Source organism: Opisthocomus hoazin, chromosome 15, assembly GCF_030867145.1.
Source record: "Opisthocomus hoazin isolate bOpiHoa1 chromosome 15, bOpiHoa1.hap1, whole genome shotgun sequence".
NCBI lineage: Eukaryota > Metazoa > Chordata > Aves > Opisthocomiformes > Opisthocomidae > Opisthocomus > Opisthocomus hoazin.
This window is the reverse complement of record NC_134428.1, coordinates 15,378,444-15,392,736: the sequence shown is the minus strand read 5'-3', so window position 1 is coordinate 15,392,736 and position 14,293 is coordinate 15,378,444. Positions and strand designations below refer to the sequence as shown.

General features: G+C 46.1%; 1 protein-coding gene across 32 annotated transcripts in view; it reads right to left on the bottom strand.

Moving 5' to 3' along the window:
* Window positions 1–208: 208 nt before the first annotated feature.
* Window positions 209–14,293, bottom strand: part of MAPK8IP3 (mitogen-activated protein kinase 8 interacting protein 3) — an 84,256-nt gene continuing 70,171 nt past the window's right edge. For 29 of the 32 annotated variants that reach the window (XM_075436921.1, XM_075436923.1, XM_075436927.1 and 26 more), the window contains 13 exons: window positions 13,649–13,814; window positions 12,999–13,184; window positions 12,202–12,388; window positions 11,274–11,396; window positions 10,918–10,998; window positions 10,302–10,369; window positions 8,738–8,886; window positions 7,731–7,902; window positions 7,495–7,608; window positions 6,202–6,240; window positions 4,146–4,325; window positions 3,733–3,876; window positions 209–3,189 (listed from right to left, as the gene is read on the bottom strand). In XM_075436921.1, coding sequence (XP_075293036.1) covers window positions 3,068–3,189; window positions 3,733–3,876; window positions 4,146–4,325; window positions 6,202–6,240; window positions 7,495–7,608; window positions 7,731–7,902; window positions 8,738–8,886; window positions 10,302–10,369; window positions 10,918–10,998; window positions 11,274–11,396; window positions 12,202–12,388; window positions 12,999–13,184; window positions 13,649–13,814 — 1,731 coding nt within the window. In that variant the 3' untranslated portion in view covers window positions 209–3,067. The remainder of the gene's footprint in view (window positions 3,190–3,732; window positions 3,877–4,145; window positions 4,326–6,201; window positions 6,241–7,494; window positions 7,609–7,730; window positions 7,903–8,737; window positions 8,887–10,301; window positions 10,370–10,917; window positions 10,999–11,273; window positions 11,397–12,201; window positions 12,389–12,998; window positions 13,185–13,648; window positions 13,815–14,293) is intronic. The other 3 variants (XM_075436933.1, XM_075436954.1, XM_075436953.1) reach the window with 1 other exon arrangement.

Here is a 14,293-nt window from a genome sequence, read left to right as displayed (position 1 = left end):
TGGGAGAAGCTACACAGTGCACTGCAGCTTGCAGGACCAGCCCCTTCTGCTCTGAGCCAGTGAGCAATCCACATCTCATTTCTTGCCACTGAATTGCTCAACGGTGAACACTTGAGCTCCCGTTCCCACCCTTTTAAGTGTCTTGCTGTTATTAAAGACTTTGCAGAAATCCCAGTGCCTCTATAGGAACGAGATGCCCTGCACTGGCTGATGTTAACACATTTATTACATACAGAACAGATATGGTTTGTTGTTTGATAGCATAGGGGACAAAGCATGGGAACGTATTCATACAGCAGTCTCTTTACAGAATGCCATCTTCAGACCAAATAGCGGAGTTTACAGGCCTTAAGACACTTTTTAAAATCCTTTTGTAACATACAAGATACTTTACATACATCACAGTGGAGATATGACAGGGAAGTGTGTTGAAGCCAGTCAGTTCTCACCTTGCAGCCCAGCAGCCACCAAACGCCTACAGGAGCTGACAGCAGACACTGGCTCTACTTAGCTGTAGCTGCCACTCTTGGACATGTGCTTCTCAGAGGAAAACATGCACTGAGCTGGAAAGGAACCTGTTGGTAGAGGCCCGGGACCGGTTTCCTTATGTTGCCAGGGCCCAGCGGGTGACAGGAGACTGAGCACTGTCACTGCGACTGCTAAAACCAGATACAGAACAAACAGTAAGAGGTAAGAACGTTGCAATTCTGTATTTTTCTACAGAAGAGTCAACAGAGCTAAGGAACTGGGCCTGCTAGGGCTTTTTTTTTTTTTTTTTTTTATCAGTTAGACCAAATTAGAAAGTTTACCTGGCCCTAACTGATGAACTGTTACATGTCTGTGGAATCTGTGGTCTAAATGTTGATCTTGTTAACTTTAATGCACTCTGTATTGTGATCCAAAGAGCTCTTCCTAGCAGAAAGCATTTTGGGAAAGTGAACGGGAAGCCTGGTATGGTCAGCAGTGCCACAGTGAAATGTCCCTGGTCAGAGGTCCCCGCACATGCCGGTGGCAGCTGCAAGCACCCCTCAGCCAAATGCTGGCCACAGAGCCCCGTGTGCCCCACGGCTGGAGGACACCATCCAGCTGGTTTCCCAGCTCGGTGAAGAGTGGTGCGGGTGCGTGTGCCACCAGCAGTGCTGACAGGGAGCGTGGGCACCGCTGCGGCTCCATGCTTAGGTGGCCGAGGCCTCTCTTCTTCAGAGATGTCCTCTTGCCCCCCTGCATGGGAAATGTATGCCCCAGCCTCTTCTGAACTGCGGATCCAAAAATCATCTCAGTGCCACTGCATCAGGACAGATGCCGCGTTAGAGCTTCCCCTGGGAATACCAAATCCCTGCAGCACATGGGCAGCTTTAGACTACAGGCCTTGGGGGCAGCCTGGTCGGTGGGGACAAGCTGGGAGCCTTCCAGGAGATGGAAGCTTCCCCCAGCTGTCCTCGTCCAGCCGCACTGGAACGCAGTGATGCACAGCTCAGGGAAGAGATAAGATGACCACCAGGAGCTTCTAAATTCATTGTTCACAACTGCTGCTTGCTCTAGTCCTGCATGTCCAGGAGGCAGTGCTCAAAGGAAACAGAACTACTTCTTGAGGAGACAGGACTGTTTCTGGCTGTCAGAAGGGAAGGACAAACCATTGCCTCTGCATCTGGAGCTGCCATGTTCTGCATCTGGAGCTCAAAACTGCTCTCACTGGCCCCATTTTTCGCTGCTTCTCTTGTAAGCAGGACATACATTTGCAATCCCCCAGCACTGCTTACACAAGGAGGGCTGTCAGAATTTTTCTGGGGGGTTGTCGATTCTTTTTGGGAGTCAGAAATTTCCAGCTTCTCAGATTACTTAGTAACAAAGTCAGTGTTCATGATGTTAGGTAAAAGAGGTCGGGAGATCTGGCCTCAGTTCCTTTTTCTGTGTGACTTCAGGCGAGCCACAGCCTTCCTATACCTTGACCGCACCTACACAGTCTTTCCTAACCGACAGCTGCAGCGTGATGGAAAACAGCCATCTCCTTCCAGCATTCCCCGGCATGGGGAACACAGCCTTATGAGTCCTGGTAATCTCAATGTGCTAATGCAGAATTCACAGCAGACCAACACCATCTGCCCTCACCTGTGTTTTAAAAGCCAACAAATGCTATGCAGAGATAGCTTTCTCCTGAAAATTTCAGAATGAACTGAACAGTTCCTTTCTGCCTGGCATTTTTGGTAGGAGGAGTTAAAAGTATTGCTGCCTATTCTGCTCTTAAAAATGCAAGGTTCTAGTACCCCTTTGCTACCACAGTTTCCAAAGGCCCTGTGGCCCTCGCGATCAAACACCCGTCTCCTACCTGATGTTACCAAACAATCCTCTCTGGACACATACAGTCACCCAGCACACGACTGCTGAGACAACAACAGCAGCAGAGGAGGGAGACTTTCCATCTGCAAGTATGGACAGTGTGTTCCCCACAGTAATGGCACTGCTGCCTTCCCCAGCCAAACAGCAGAAGTGCTGCCCAAACCCTAGCACTCCTTGCTATTGAGGGTTCCTTGGACCTGGCTGCTCTCAGTCCGTGGGACATTATTCTGTGCTTAAGGGTGGATAAGTTGGGGTGTCCACTGGTGAACGAGAAAGGATTTCTGCTAGGGTGCTGTAAAAGTTGTGGTTCACCAATCACTGCTTTGATGGGGGACGCCAGGGAGATGTCCTTCTTTCTCATGCAGGTGGGAGTGAGGAAACCTGCTGGAGAACACGAGCCACCACCCATCCAGCTGCCAGCTCCCAAGCACTGGGCAAAGGCTTTGCACAGTTCTAGCTCCAAGCTCCACTTCATCAATGCACTGCCATTTCTCTCCTTCTAGATGCCAGCTCCAGAGCAGAACAATAATCCAACCACGCAGAAAGCGCACAGGCCCAAGATGAAAGCTGCAAGTTCAGAGGTTAGAAGGGGGTCACAGTCCAAGGCAGGAGCCATTGCAGTTGTCTGGGGTCGGTTTCCAGCAGTAGGTATAATGCAGGCGTTCTGTATGTACATCTTGGCATTCAGGCAGGAGGAGGGACACTTACATTGGTGGGAAAGGAGAAACTCTCACTCCGGGATATATGATACCTGCCACACAATAATGTGGCTCCTTTCAGCCTTGGAAAGTACTGGCTTGACCTGGGTGGCATCTCCTGCATTCTCCTCTGTCTCATCATCTTCTCCATCCCCTGAAGAGAGAAAACAGAGTAAAAAAAGGCAAATTTCACTGCTCTGGAATACTTCCAAAGAGGCCAATATCCCTGCTACAGTCTCAGCAGTCTGACAACAGACAGCATGAGCTGAGACCTTCTTTGATGCCTGGAGAACATTTATAGCAACATGGTGCATTTCTGAAGCAGGACTGTACAGATGGAACAAACCATCTCCAGCAGTAAGGAAAACCACCCCTCCTTTCAGGAAAGCCTGTGTTTACAACGCGGAGCAACCTCGAGCAGCACAGGTGACCACAGCAGGGCAGCAATGTTTGGAGGGAGCAGCACAAGTGGTTTTATTCTTTCCAGGGCCATTAACGCAGACTGCGTGCACTGCAGGCACAGGCAGCAGCAGGATTTGGCAGCCTTGTGCTGTGCAAGGAGAACGCTGGCTATCTGCCCTCACAGCCAGAGGCAGGAGAAACAGAGCAGTGCTTTTCACAGCAGTGAACCCTCTCTCCACCACCACAGCCCTGCACCCTGTCTCGTTCCAGATGCCTTCCCACCACAGGCACTCACCGATCCGGAAATCGATGTACCCTTCTCCTCCACTCAGCACCAGGACGTTCTTCAGCTTCTGCCCCTCGGTCTCTGTGGCCGCTGTGCTGGGGTTCTCTGAAGGGCTGTCCAACACACTCCCATTCAGGGTTGCTAGGACATTGCCTGGGAGAGGACAGCAGTGCTGTCAGTGCCTCTGCTCAGCCCCCATGTGGTTAACACACACAAACACACACACAATTGGGCAGGCCAGTTTCTTCTGCTGGAGAAATCTGGAAGTCACTGCAGTTTAAACTACTGATGTCTGAGCCACAGTGATCTGCAAGCGCTGGAAATGGCACAGACAGCTGTCTGCTGCAGATCAGCTCAAGCTCCTGCCGCAGAATGGGCGGTGGCACAAAACTCTCACAAGGAAGGGCTGTGCTCATCCTTACCAGGCACAGAGACGAAGAACTTGACAGCATCACGGTGGCCGTGGAAACAGAGCTGTGCCTGAGCCATGGAGCAGTAGGGGATGAAACTGCTGGCAGATTTGTCACTGTTGTCATCACCGTACACGTGGATGACCCCGCCAGAGCGGCTGCCCTCTCCAGAGGTTGGTGAGGTCTTGTTGGCTGGGGACAGGGAGGAGGAATATTGTCAGCAACGGCTTTGAGTCCCATTTACAGGAGGGACTCAATCAAAGAGAAAACTCATGAGCCCTGAAGAAAAACCTCTAAAGGTGCAAGTCTTGTGTAAAGGGCGTGATGGAGGAGACCACACTAGACTATACAGTCCCTCTTCTCTTAGGCTGGTAACAATCCACTCATGATCACAAACTACATTTTCTCATCAAATCTAGAATTTGGCTACTACTAGTATTTGTGCTAAATGAGGCACACATCCCTGGAGGTGCTGGCCAAGAGTGACCCTAGGGCAAGCTAGACAAGGTCTCTGAGGTGTCCCAGTGAGGGCCTTTTCACCAGCAGCAGTCCTGTCCAGCCTCCAGAAATGACCTACAGTCCTAGGATCAGTCTTTTGTATCTGGCAGGGTATTCAAAGGTGTCCCCTGCACCCTAAAATATTTAGGGCACCTGGAGGAGAATTACTGCTATTTTCTGGATTGGTGAAGTTTCTCAGTTTCCAAGCCAAGTCCTTTCCTCATGCCAAGCCATGAGCACACAGTCTGCTGAAAGCAGTCACTGGGTCTGGTGCAGGCTCTAAGCTCAGTAAATGGCACAGCAGTGGAGCAAGATCCTTCCTGAGCCCTTGATTTAGCTGTGACACCAGAAGATCAGCTACTCAAGCAATAAACATCTGAAAGATGTTCACCATCCACAGCTTCCAAGAATTTCAAGGTGGGCACAGGGGCCAGCATCCATCATGTCCAGGCTCCGAGAATGCAAATCCTTCCACTCACCAATGAAGAGCGACCAGTGCTCAGAGCTCAGGATGGGAGATGCTTTCCTTCCGCGTGCATCCACAGCAGTAAAACAGAAACAGTACTAAAATCAGAAGTCTTTCACTTTCTGCGAGAGAACTGAATTGCTTGCTTAATTATCTGTAGTTCTGTATTTTGGCTTGGACTGGATTTCAATTATAAAATTACTTGGACAAAGGAGACTTATACCTATCAGGCTTAAGCCAGGATGGCACGACAAGTACTAATATTTTTACAGAAAAATGAGAATCAGTGTGTGCAGGGGGAAGGATCCACAAGATGAAGGCTCTCTGCACCTCTGTGCTTTGCTTTGCTGTGAGCAGCTAAAACTGGATGAGGTCATCTGATTGACAGATGGGGCTGGTACTAGCACTTCTTCTCGCTCAATATCTGGCCTCTTACTGCAACAATATCAGATGCTTTAAAAGGAGGAGACATAAGTTGATAATGCTTCCAGACAGCCACAGAAATACCTTACAACGAGAAAAAAAATACTGCTTTCTGACCTTGGAAAGGCTAAGGCAAGCATAACTTTGAACCCAAACCCTGCCTTAATTGGCACAAACCCAAACAATTCTTAATGTTTATCAAAGTCCCCTCTGGTTAAAAGTCTTGGGTGATCACTTGCAGATGGCAGGTGCCAAAGCACCTACTGCCATTGGCCTGGAACTGATGAGAGAAGCATCCTTGGAAAACGGAGGATGATCAAGGAAGACCTTGGAAGAATAGTCTGCTCCTGCTTTCTGGAACTCTCTGACTGAATGAACCTTTACAGTCCCCATCTCAAACCTGGCCTAACACAATAAGGGAACTACTGATGAAGAATAAAGTACTCTTGACACACAAAAAACAGAGGGATGGCTGATGAGATGGATGAAAATGTTTTTAGCCATGGGAAATGAGGGTATTTACATTCCTGTCTCTGGTCGCTTTTCTCAGATGCAACTTAGAGTGATGAGAAAAAATGGTTGGAGAGAGCTGAACAGCAGGATGGAAGGGTGGGAAACTGACTGCAAAGGTGAATGGGTGAAAAAGGAGTGAAAGCAGAGGGAAGGAGGCAACGAACTTACCCCGGAGCCCAAGGAGTTGGCCTCGGTGGAGGACTACAGCTAGGCACAGGCAAGGAGTGGGAACAGAGGGGCACAGGAAGAGACAGGCAGGACGGGAGAGAAGAAAAAGGTGATTACTGGGAGAAAATTAAGGGAGCAACAAAAGCCTGTAAAACCTAAAGAAACTGCAACAGGAGCTACACGCTCAGATCGGTTTATACCAACACTGTTCCTGCTCACTTGGCTCTTACCTTACAAGGACAAAGGTAATATCTGAGATGGGAGAGGGACCATGGTCACAAGGATCCATTGCTAAAGCTTCTAGTGAGACCTTACTACTTACCACATTTTTACAGAAACACCAAAAGATAATGCAGCTGGTTTACAGCAGGGAACAAGCTTAACTCTGAATTAGGACAGCAGCCCCAAGAAAGAATGGGCTTTAAATCAGGGATTCAGAAATGAGATCGAGACTGCAATGCACAAAGACGACTGTGTCACTGGCTTCCTGATGTCAGGCATATCCAGCTCCACTAGCCTTAGAGGAGACCATCTCAGCCCTGACTTCCAGCAGGATTACAACAGGTTTGCTCCTGTTATACATGAGCTATTTGCTTCTCAGATTTCTTGCTAGCAGTGGTGAGAAAATGTTCATTTGGCTGCTTTCTGTTGAAAGCAACTGCAATTTGCCGTAGGATACTGATTTCTACTTGCCTGATAAAGCTGAGCCCTAATTGGAGTAAATGAAGCTTTTCTAAGGTCATTTTCTGGAAAATACTGTTATGGAGATGTTTAGATGTCTATGCCCAAACAAAATTTCCAGGGAGATCTTCCTGATGACTTCTCATCCCACGGCCTCCTTTTGGAGACTTACTACAATTCCCAAAGCTTTGTTTCTCCTGTTTTCCAGTAGCTACAGAATCAGTTCACATCAGTTTGCTCTGTCAAGGTCATGCTCAAAACAGAAGACTGTACGGATGGTAGAGATGTCATGGGTCCCCCAAGAAGGAAATGGCTTCAACTGAACTGAAAGGGATATTAACAAATACCTATTTGGTTTTAAACAGGTTAAATCCATTCAACTGAACACTTAATTCCTTAATAAGAAAGAGCTAAACCAAGTTCAGGGTTGCTCACACTCAGGGCTCTTCTCTCTGAACACTGCTATGATCAAAGGTGCATCAGGTTCAGAGTAAAAATGTCCAGAAAGAATTAGCATGCCAGAGCCACCCACCACGGTGCACTAATAACACACAAAAGCATTCTTTTTTGGGGGAGGGGGACACAGAATTATCTCCAATAAACATCACTTACTCTCAGTCAATGGAATGGAGATGACGACACCGTTCCCCGTTCCTACCCAGAGGCGGTTGCCAGCAATGAGCAGGGCTGTAATCCGAACGAATGAGAAGCCCAGCTTTCCAGTGCCTAGTAAGCATGCATAATTGGAGAGTCAGTTATGACTTTGGGCCAGGTCTGCTAATGAATTTTGCTTTCTCTCTGATCTCAGTAAGCAACAGACCACTTACTGACAGTCCCTACTGCCTCACCTAGCATCTTGCTGACATAAGGCTCAATGTCGACATCTTGCAGATGTTGATGGCTGTGGGCATGGTAAAGCCTCAGAGTGGAGTCCAGGCGGATAGAAACCCACACTCCATCTCCAATCCATGCCAGCTGTCGCACCTGACTCTCCCGCCGAGGGTGGGCATCAAAGGATTTCTGAAATGCCAAATAGGTAGACCAATGTGAGTTCACAAAAGGTTTGCAACCATCTACACATATACTCCATCTTCCTCAACTGAGATCACTTGTTTGGGTTTCAAAGCTCTTGAAGAAAATGTGTTAATGCCAGCTGACCTCAGAAGTTCACTATAGTATAGAGAAAATCCCTCACTTCAAATTATGAGTTGTATAGCAGCTCTGCAGAGATTACAATCTTTGCTGACCACTTCAGAAGCAAGAACATTTAGAAACCAAGAGCTTTCAATGCACTTGGTAGAAAAGGAGAACACACAACTCCAGTATAAATTCCAAATATCAAACTGCCTTGGCTCATTGACGTAAACTTCAGATTCACCACTTCTTCTCCCTTTGATTAGAATTATTCCAAGCACTAAACATATGTTTGTACGAACATCACTGTATTGAACCAAAAGGCTCTAAACATTGTCTTTTTCTTAGGCAAGTGGGATCACTGGGGCTTGCTAACTGTACCTTTGTGCCAAAATGCCTACAGAGAAAGAAGTCTTAGACCATATATGAAGGGTAGCTGTAAAGCATGCACGCACACAGTATGTGGCCTCATAGACTCACTAGTAAAGGCAAAGGAAGCGCTCAGTTTAGATCTAAAGATTTAAGCTCTGCAAAAGAAGGAAGGAATAAATACTCCTCTGGCAGATTGCGTCATAACGTGACCAAGATTGACAGTTTAGGTCCTGCAGTCAGCAATGACAGTACAAAGGTCCTGCATTTCCACACACTGCAGTAGAAAACAGCTAGAAGAATAAATACAACACAAGCGTGTGCATGCATAAACACACATTTGCTCTCTTACCTCAATCTGCATTGTCTTAGGCTGGATAACATGGATTTTGTTCTTGTAGCCACACCAGACTCTATCATACACAACAGCCATGCAGCGGATGGAATGGTGAGTGTGACCGAGGTCCATTAGGTGGTAATTGCTGAGATCCCACTGACCATCTAAGGTGAAAAACAAGCATGGAAAGTTGCCTCTCCTTCACGACGTGACAGTATACAATAGAATCATCTACCTTTCCATGTATTTCTAGGTGTACAGGCTTAGCTAATACTCAAATGCTCATTTTGCTTATGTCTGTGAACTTCCCATGAATCTGTAATACTACTTTGGGCACAGTCTCATACTTATGAAACACATGACAATAAGCTTTAGTTTGGTGGGCTGAAAGCTCTCCAAATCAGGCTAATTTAAACATCCTTTTATTATAATGAAGTGAACAGGTTTGTCTAACAAGTACAACAAAAACAGCAGAGGAAGAAGAAAGAAGAAAGCCTAACAAGACTATGTGGAAACTTAAAAGGAGAAGGACCTTGTGGTGAGGCTTCCTTGTATCACAGACAGACAACATAATTTCCCTGAAGTGTCAAATCCAGCATAAGGAATCTATCTCTCACATTTATTTTCTAACTAACCACCCAGATACTGTGTCCTTCACAGACAGGTGGCCTCTATGTCAGGAAGCTTTATCCTGTTGCTGATGGGAATGATTTGTATGTGTCAATGGTCAGGCTTGAACTCACGACAAAGGCTGAATTAAACTTCAGATTGCACAAAACCAGAAATCTCCATATTCCAGCTACTGAATGAATAACTAAGTTCTTCATATGCAAAAATTAGTCACAGCAAATTCTCATGTGCTTTCAGATAGAAACACAGCTCAGGAACTGCTCAAGTCATAATGAAACAAAACCTACAACAGTGAACACGACAAGAAATACAGAATTCAAAAAATATCTTGAAGTGACAGTATTAAGGCATGTTAGATTACTCAGATATCTTTTTTGCAACAAGAAAAACTGACCAAGTGTAATGCTATGGCTCCATTTATTTGGGATTTCCAGAATTCCAGAGAATCCCAGCTCTGCCTGTTGTGTATGCAGTGATCAATTCCACTACTTCCACAGAGCCCAGCTTTTCTGGGAAGCAGTAGGCCTATGTACAACTGCAGAGATGATCTGCTCGGGTACAGCCTGAGCTGTATGGAACTCCCTGTGCATGCCTGGTTACAGCTGATTTGCGAATGCACAGTAACACCAACATGGCCCAAACGCATTAAACTTATCAAGCACGCCTCAAACAAATGCACAGCATATATATTCCTAAAAGTTGCATTTACTTTGCATGTGCTACACAGAACATACACACATGGTTTTGTTCAGAAAAGCTCAGGAAATGGTGTTGACGTATGTCTTAGATGTTTCCGGGTAAAGATTACACATGTATAACAGCTAGGCATTTTAATCATATGTCTGTACTCTGGCAAGCCAGCACCTTTCCTTCTCGATTCAGAATAGCATTTGATCCACTGCTACATTTTCGGCTAAGTTTGGTTTTCTCTTATTACGTTGATTCTTACCTTCTCCCCGGTGGAATATGGCTAGTGTTCCATCTGCCAGAGCAACAAGAACCCTCCCCTTCACATGCCTGAAATCACAGAAAAGTAAATACTTACAAAAATCTGTAGAAGTAAGGGACTAACACATCCTTTCTGACATCCATGCACACCATCTTTATGTTCTCTCTACGATTCCCATTCAGTTTAGCACTTGCAGGAACATCCTGCAAGGGCAAAGGAAGTTACTACAACTTACCTTTGTTGTAGTAAGATCATCCATAAATTTCCTATTGAGGTTAACTTCTCCTTCACGCTACAAACTCCACCAATTTTAACAAATTCCACCTAATTTACATTTCAGAAATTTTGCCTTTCTCCTCCCCACTTATTTCCTCCTGATACTGTTAATCATCTCATCTAGTACCTTACTCACTGAACTGGGTCAGGTCTGTAGTTGAGCAGAAAATGGCTCAGTATGAGGCTTTCCAATAACAAAAACCTTTGGAAACTCTCCTCACAAACCAATGCCCTTAGAAGAGCAAAGAAAAAGATGACTGACAAAGAGCTGCTACCCCACCTAAAGTATCGCTTAGGCACTGAATCTTTTCCTCCAGTGTCCCTTGGCATGCACACTTACACTAGACTCAGCACAGAGTCCTTCAGCTTTATCGAGTGCAGACACTTCTTCCAGTTGGATACAGCCGAGTGCACATAAAGCCTGTGAGAAAGGATAAATCGAGAAGGGTTAGCAGCAAGGCCCCACAACTTCAGTCTGACTAGGCTTGAGTCTTTTCTTCTGATAGGAAAGGTGGAGGGTAGGTAAGAAAATGATGTTAAATCCCTGTGCCTATGATGAGCTGAGGGCTCAGAACAACAATGAGCAATTAAAAACTATTCCAGAAACAAGAAGTGAACTAAAACCGTGGAGACATGAAAAGTGGAGCCCAGAGAACGGAAGTGACAGAGAGATCTATCAGCCCAAGGGGAACCTACCAGCCATTCTGTGCTCCCAGCCACATGGTGGGGGCAGCACTGGTGCAAGTCCCAGCAGCATCCCCATTCAACTCCTGATCTGGCAGTGTTGTGCTTGACTCGGTTTTCAGCTGCCCATTCTCCCTAAAAAGGCAAAAGAACATTGTTAGAGACTTTAGCAGTGGCAATGCACAGAATGCCCATCTATGCTCACAGTCTGGCATTCACAAGCAGATAAGGGCACTTGTATACACAAATAGCTTCCTTCTCTTCAGTGTTCTTTCATTGCTTGATTCCTGAATCTGAAATTTGCAAAACTACCTTTTTCCCCACCAATACAAATAGCAAGTACTTCAAATCTATAGAACTTTAGTGTTTAGCAGTACTATTATATAAACAATATCTTCTCCATTCATTTCCAACCTCCACAGAAATAACTTAGACTTGGTCATTTAGGAAGAAATTCTGTCCAAGACTTCCACCTTGCTCCTTAGGCCACCCCATCAAAGTCATTTGTCTTAAGAATTTTTGGGTAGTGAATATGCTTTCTTCTATATCTTTACAGCACTTTAGAGGTACTACTAGAATAAATCAATCATACTACTAGAATAAATCAATCATCATTTTTATACATGAATCAATAAGCTCCTTCAGTAAGAACATTAAGTGCACATGTGCTTTGGAAGATCTGTCTTAACAGCAGGTCTAAATTCATACTGAGAGATCAAATATTTGCACTCAGCTGACACAGTCTGCTGCAGGGTGAACCATGTTTATTTTCATTTAATTTCTTTCTCTCCCTATTGTCCCACCTGTAATACTATTTGGGCACAAAACTGAAAGAAGCTTGACACTTTATCAGAAGAACAGGCTGGTTCTCTTATCAAAAAGCTTATGAAAACAGAGCTGATATATAACCGAACTGGCACTTTGGCCCCAGACTGCCTACCCATTCTGCCTAAGAGGTGCCTGTGCAGGGACTGGGTCTGTAAACACGTGCTCCGTGAGGGGCCCAGGCCGGGCCTGAGCAGGCTCTGCCTCGCTTGTGCCATTCTCTGGTACCTCCGTAGCTTCTGTTGCCTCCTCAGTAGACTGGGACTGGTTGATCTTCCCATTGCAGACAGCAGACACTTCACCTAAAAGACAAAGAACTGTGTGAGACATACTGGAGAATGAGCCTGGTAAGTTAGCTATACAGAAATCAGGCTGTCGATTTTTTAATTTACCCTTCCTTGCTAAATTCAATAAAGCCCTGAGCCTGCACCACAGACAGCAGCTCATCCAGTGTTTTCTGCTTGGATGGGGAACAGAGGCTATTTTAAAGTGAGGCATAATCTGTGATGAGCAAAACATCCCAAGTTCTCCAGGGCTGCCCACTGAAGTGTGGAGTGAGCAAGGGCACCATTATGGTTTTCATACCTGACTTCACAAGAAGACATGGTTCAGAGGAGAAAGCAATGAGAACAGAAGCAATGGTAGCAGGGCAAACATATCACCTGTCCAAAATACTCTGCTATATGACCCTCGCAACCAGGCTGCAGGATGTGGATCACTCAGAGAGAGAAGGAGTGCTCTAAAGAGAAACGGACCAAAAGAGCCTTTGATCTTCCTGCACCATATTAAGAAACTTCTTGAGGCCTCTGAATTCGTTAACTCAGGGACAGGAGGATGCAGCTGTAAGACCATAAGCTCTTAGAGGACTAGCTATAATTGGACTGCCATTAAGTTTTATGTCCCAAAACTCACTCTGTCCCTTGTCCAGCACAGGTGTGTCACCACGCGAGGAACAGTTGCTTCGTGGCACATTGCAGCGGGTTGCACAGCCCACCAGAGTGATTCCTGCCAAGACACCATCTGTTCCAGATGACTCATCAGGATTTACATCTCCCTCCAGAAAGATCTCGCCTGGAGGATAATCGCTCTCACTGGCCGCTGAAGGGCAAAGAACAGATTCTCCCATAAATCTAGCTGTCACTGCTAATTTAAATGTAGCAGTACTCCTGAGGTAACCATATGGATGGAAGATACTGACCCTCAGGGCTCACTACCCTGGGGAGACACCACAGCATCAGTCAACATCATGGCAAATCCCCTCATCCCCAGCATCAACATCCAGGCCAGCTACAGAGCCCTCCCAAACCTGGGCAAGGCTCACTCTTGCTCCCAGGAATGATCCTTTATGCACCAAAGGAACAACTTACTAACTGTTCAGCAGTGGGGGATCTCCACGGAAAGACCCTACAAGAAGGCAAGATCTGAGTTATGGCTTTGAGGGGCAATTACAGAATGCAGCAGGGTCCAAGGGTTAGTTCTGATGTGAGGATGCTACATCTGTCACTCCTCAGCGGAGCAGGTGACCCTGTGCAAATCACAGCCAATGCCTGGGCCCCACTTACCAGGGATGCTGGAGATGCAGAGCACATGAGCATTGCAGACAGTGAACTGGTCCACCACTGTGCCAGGCTGATTGGCATCAATAATTACAACTTTACTTGTTGACAGCGTGCTAGTGAGGATCCAGACACGACTGGATGTGGCATCCATTTCATGGAGGTCCTTTGCCTTCAGGAGAGAAAACACATGGGCAGATTCAGTGCTCCTCTCAGATCAGACTGAGCATATTAGTGCCTGGCAACATTTACACATGCAAATTCCACAATGCCGGCTTCAAAGAGCCAAGTCTCTTCCTAGCTGATGCAAATAAACAATATGAGCTATGCAAATTTCATTGATGTTGCCGCACTAGTATCTGGCACACTGGCCAAAGAGCCTATCTGGCTCCTTAGGGCAAGAGGAGTTTGGCAACTGATTTCTCTTCTGAGATATCTGACTAATGTATCACTGAACATTCACTTTAGACAGAATACCATGGAGCTGGGCTGCACTCAACTCAAAGTTCAAGCAAGCCGATCTCAGAAGACTATAGGGGAGCAGCATAAGACAGCTGTGGAAAAAAACCCCACAAACCAGAAAGGATTAAACATTGTATTATTATCTGCGAATTACAGCTTGGTTCTTAAAAATAAAATCACAGTTAAGAC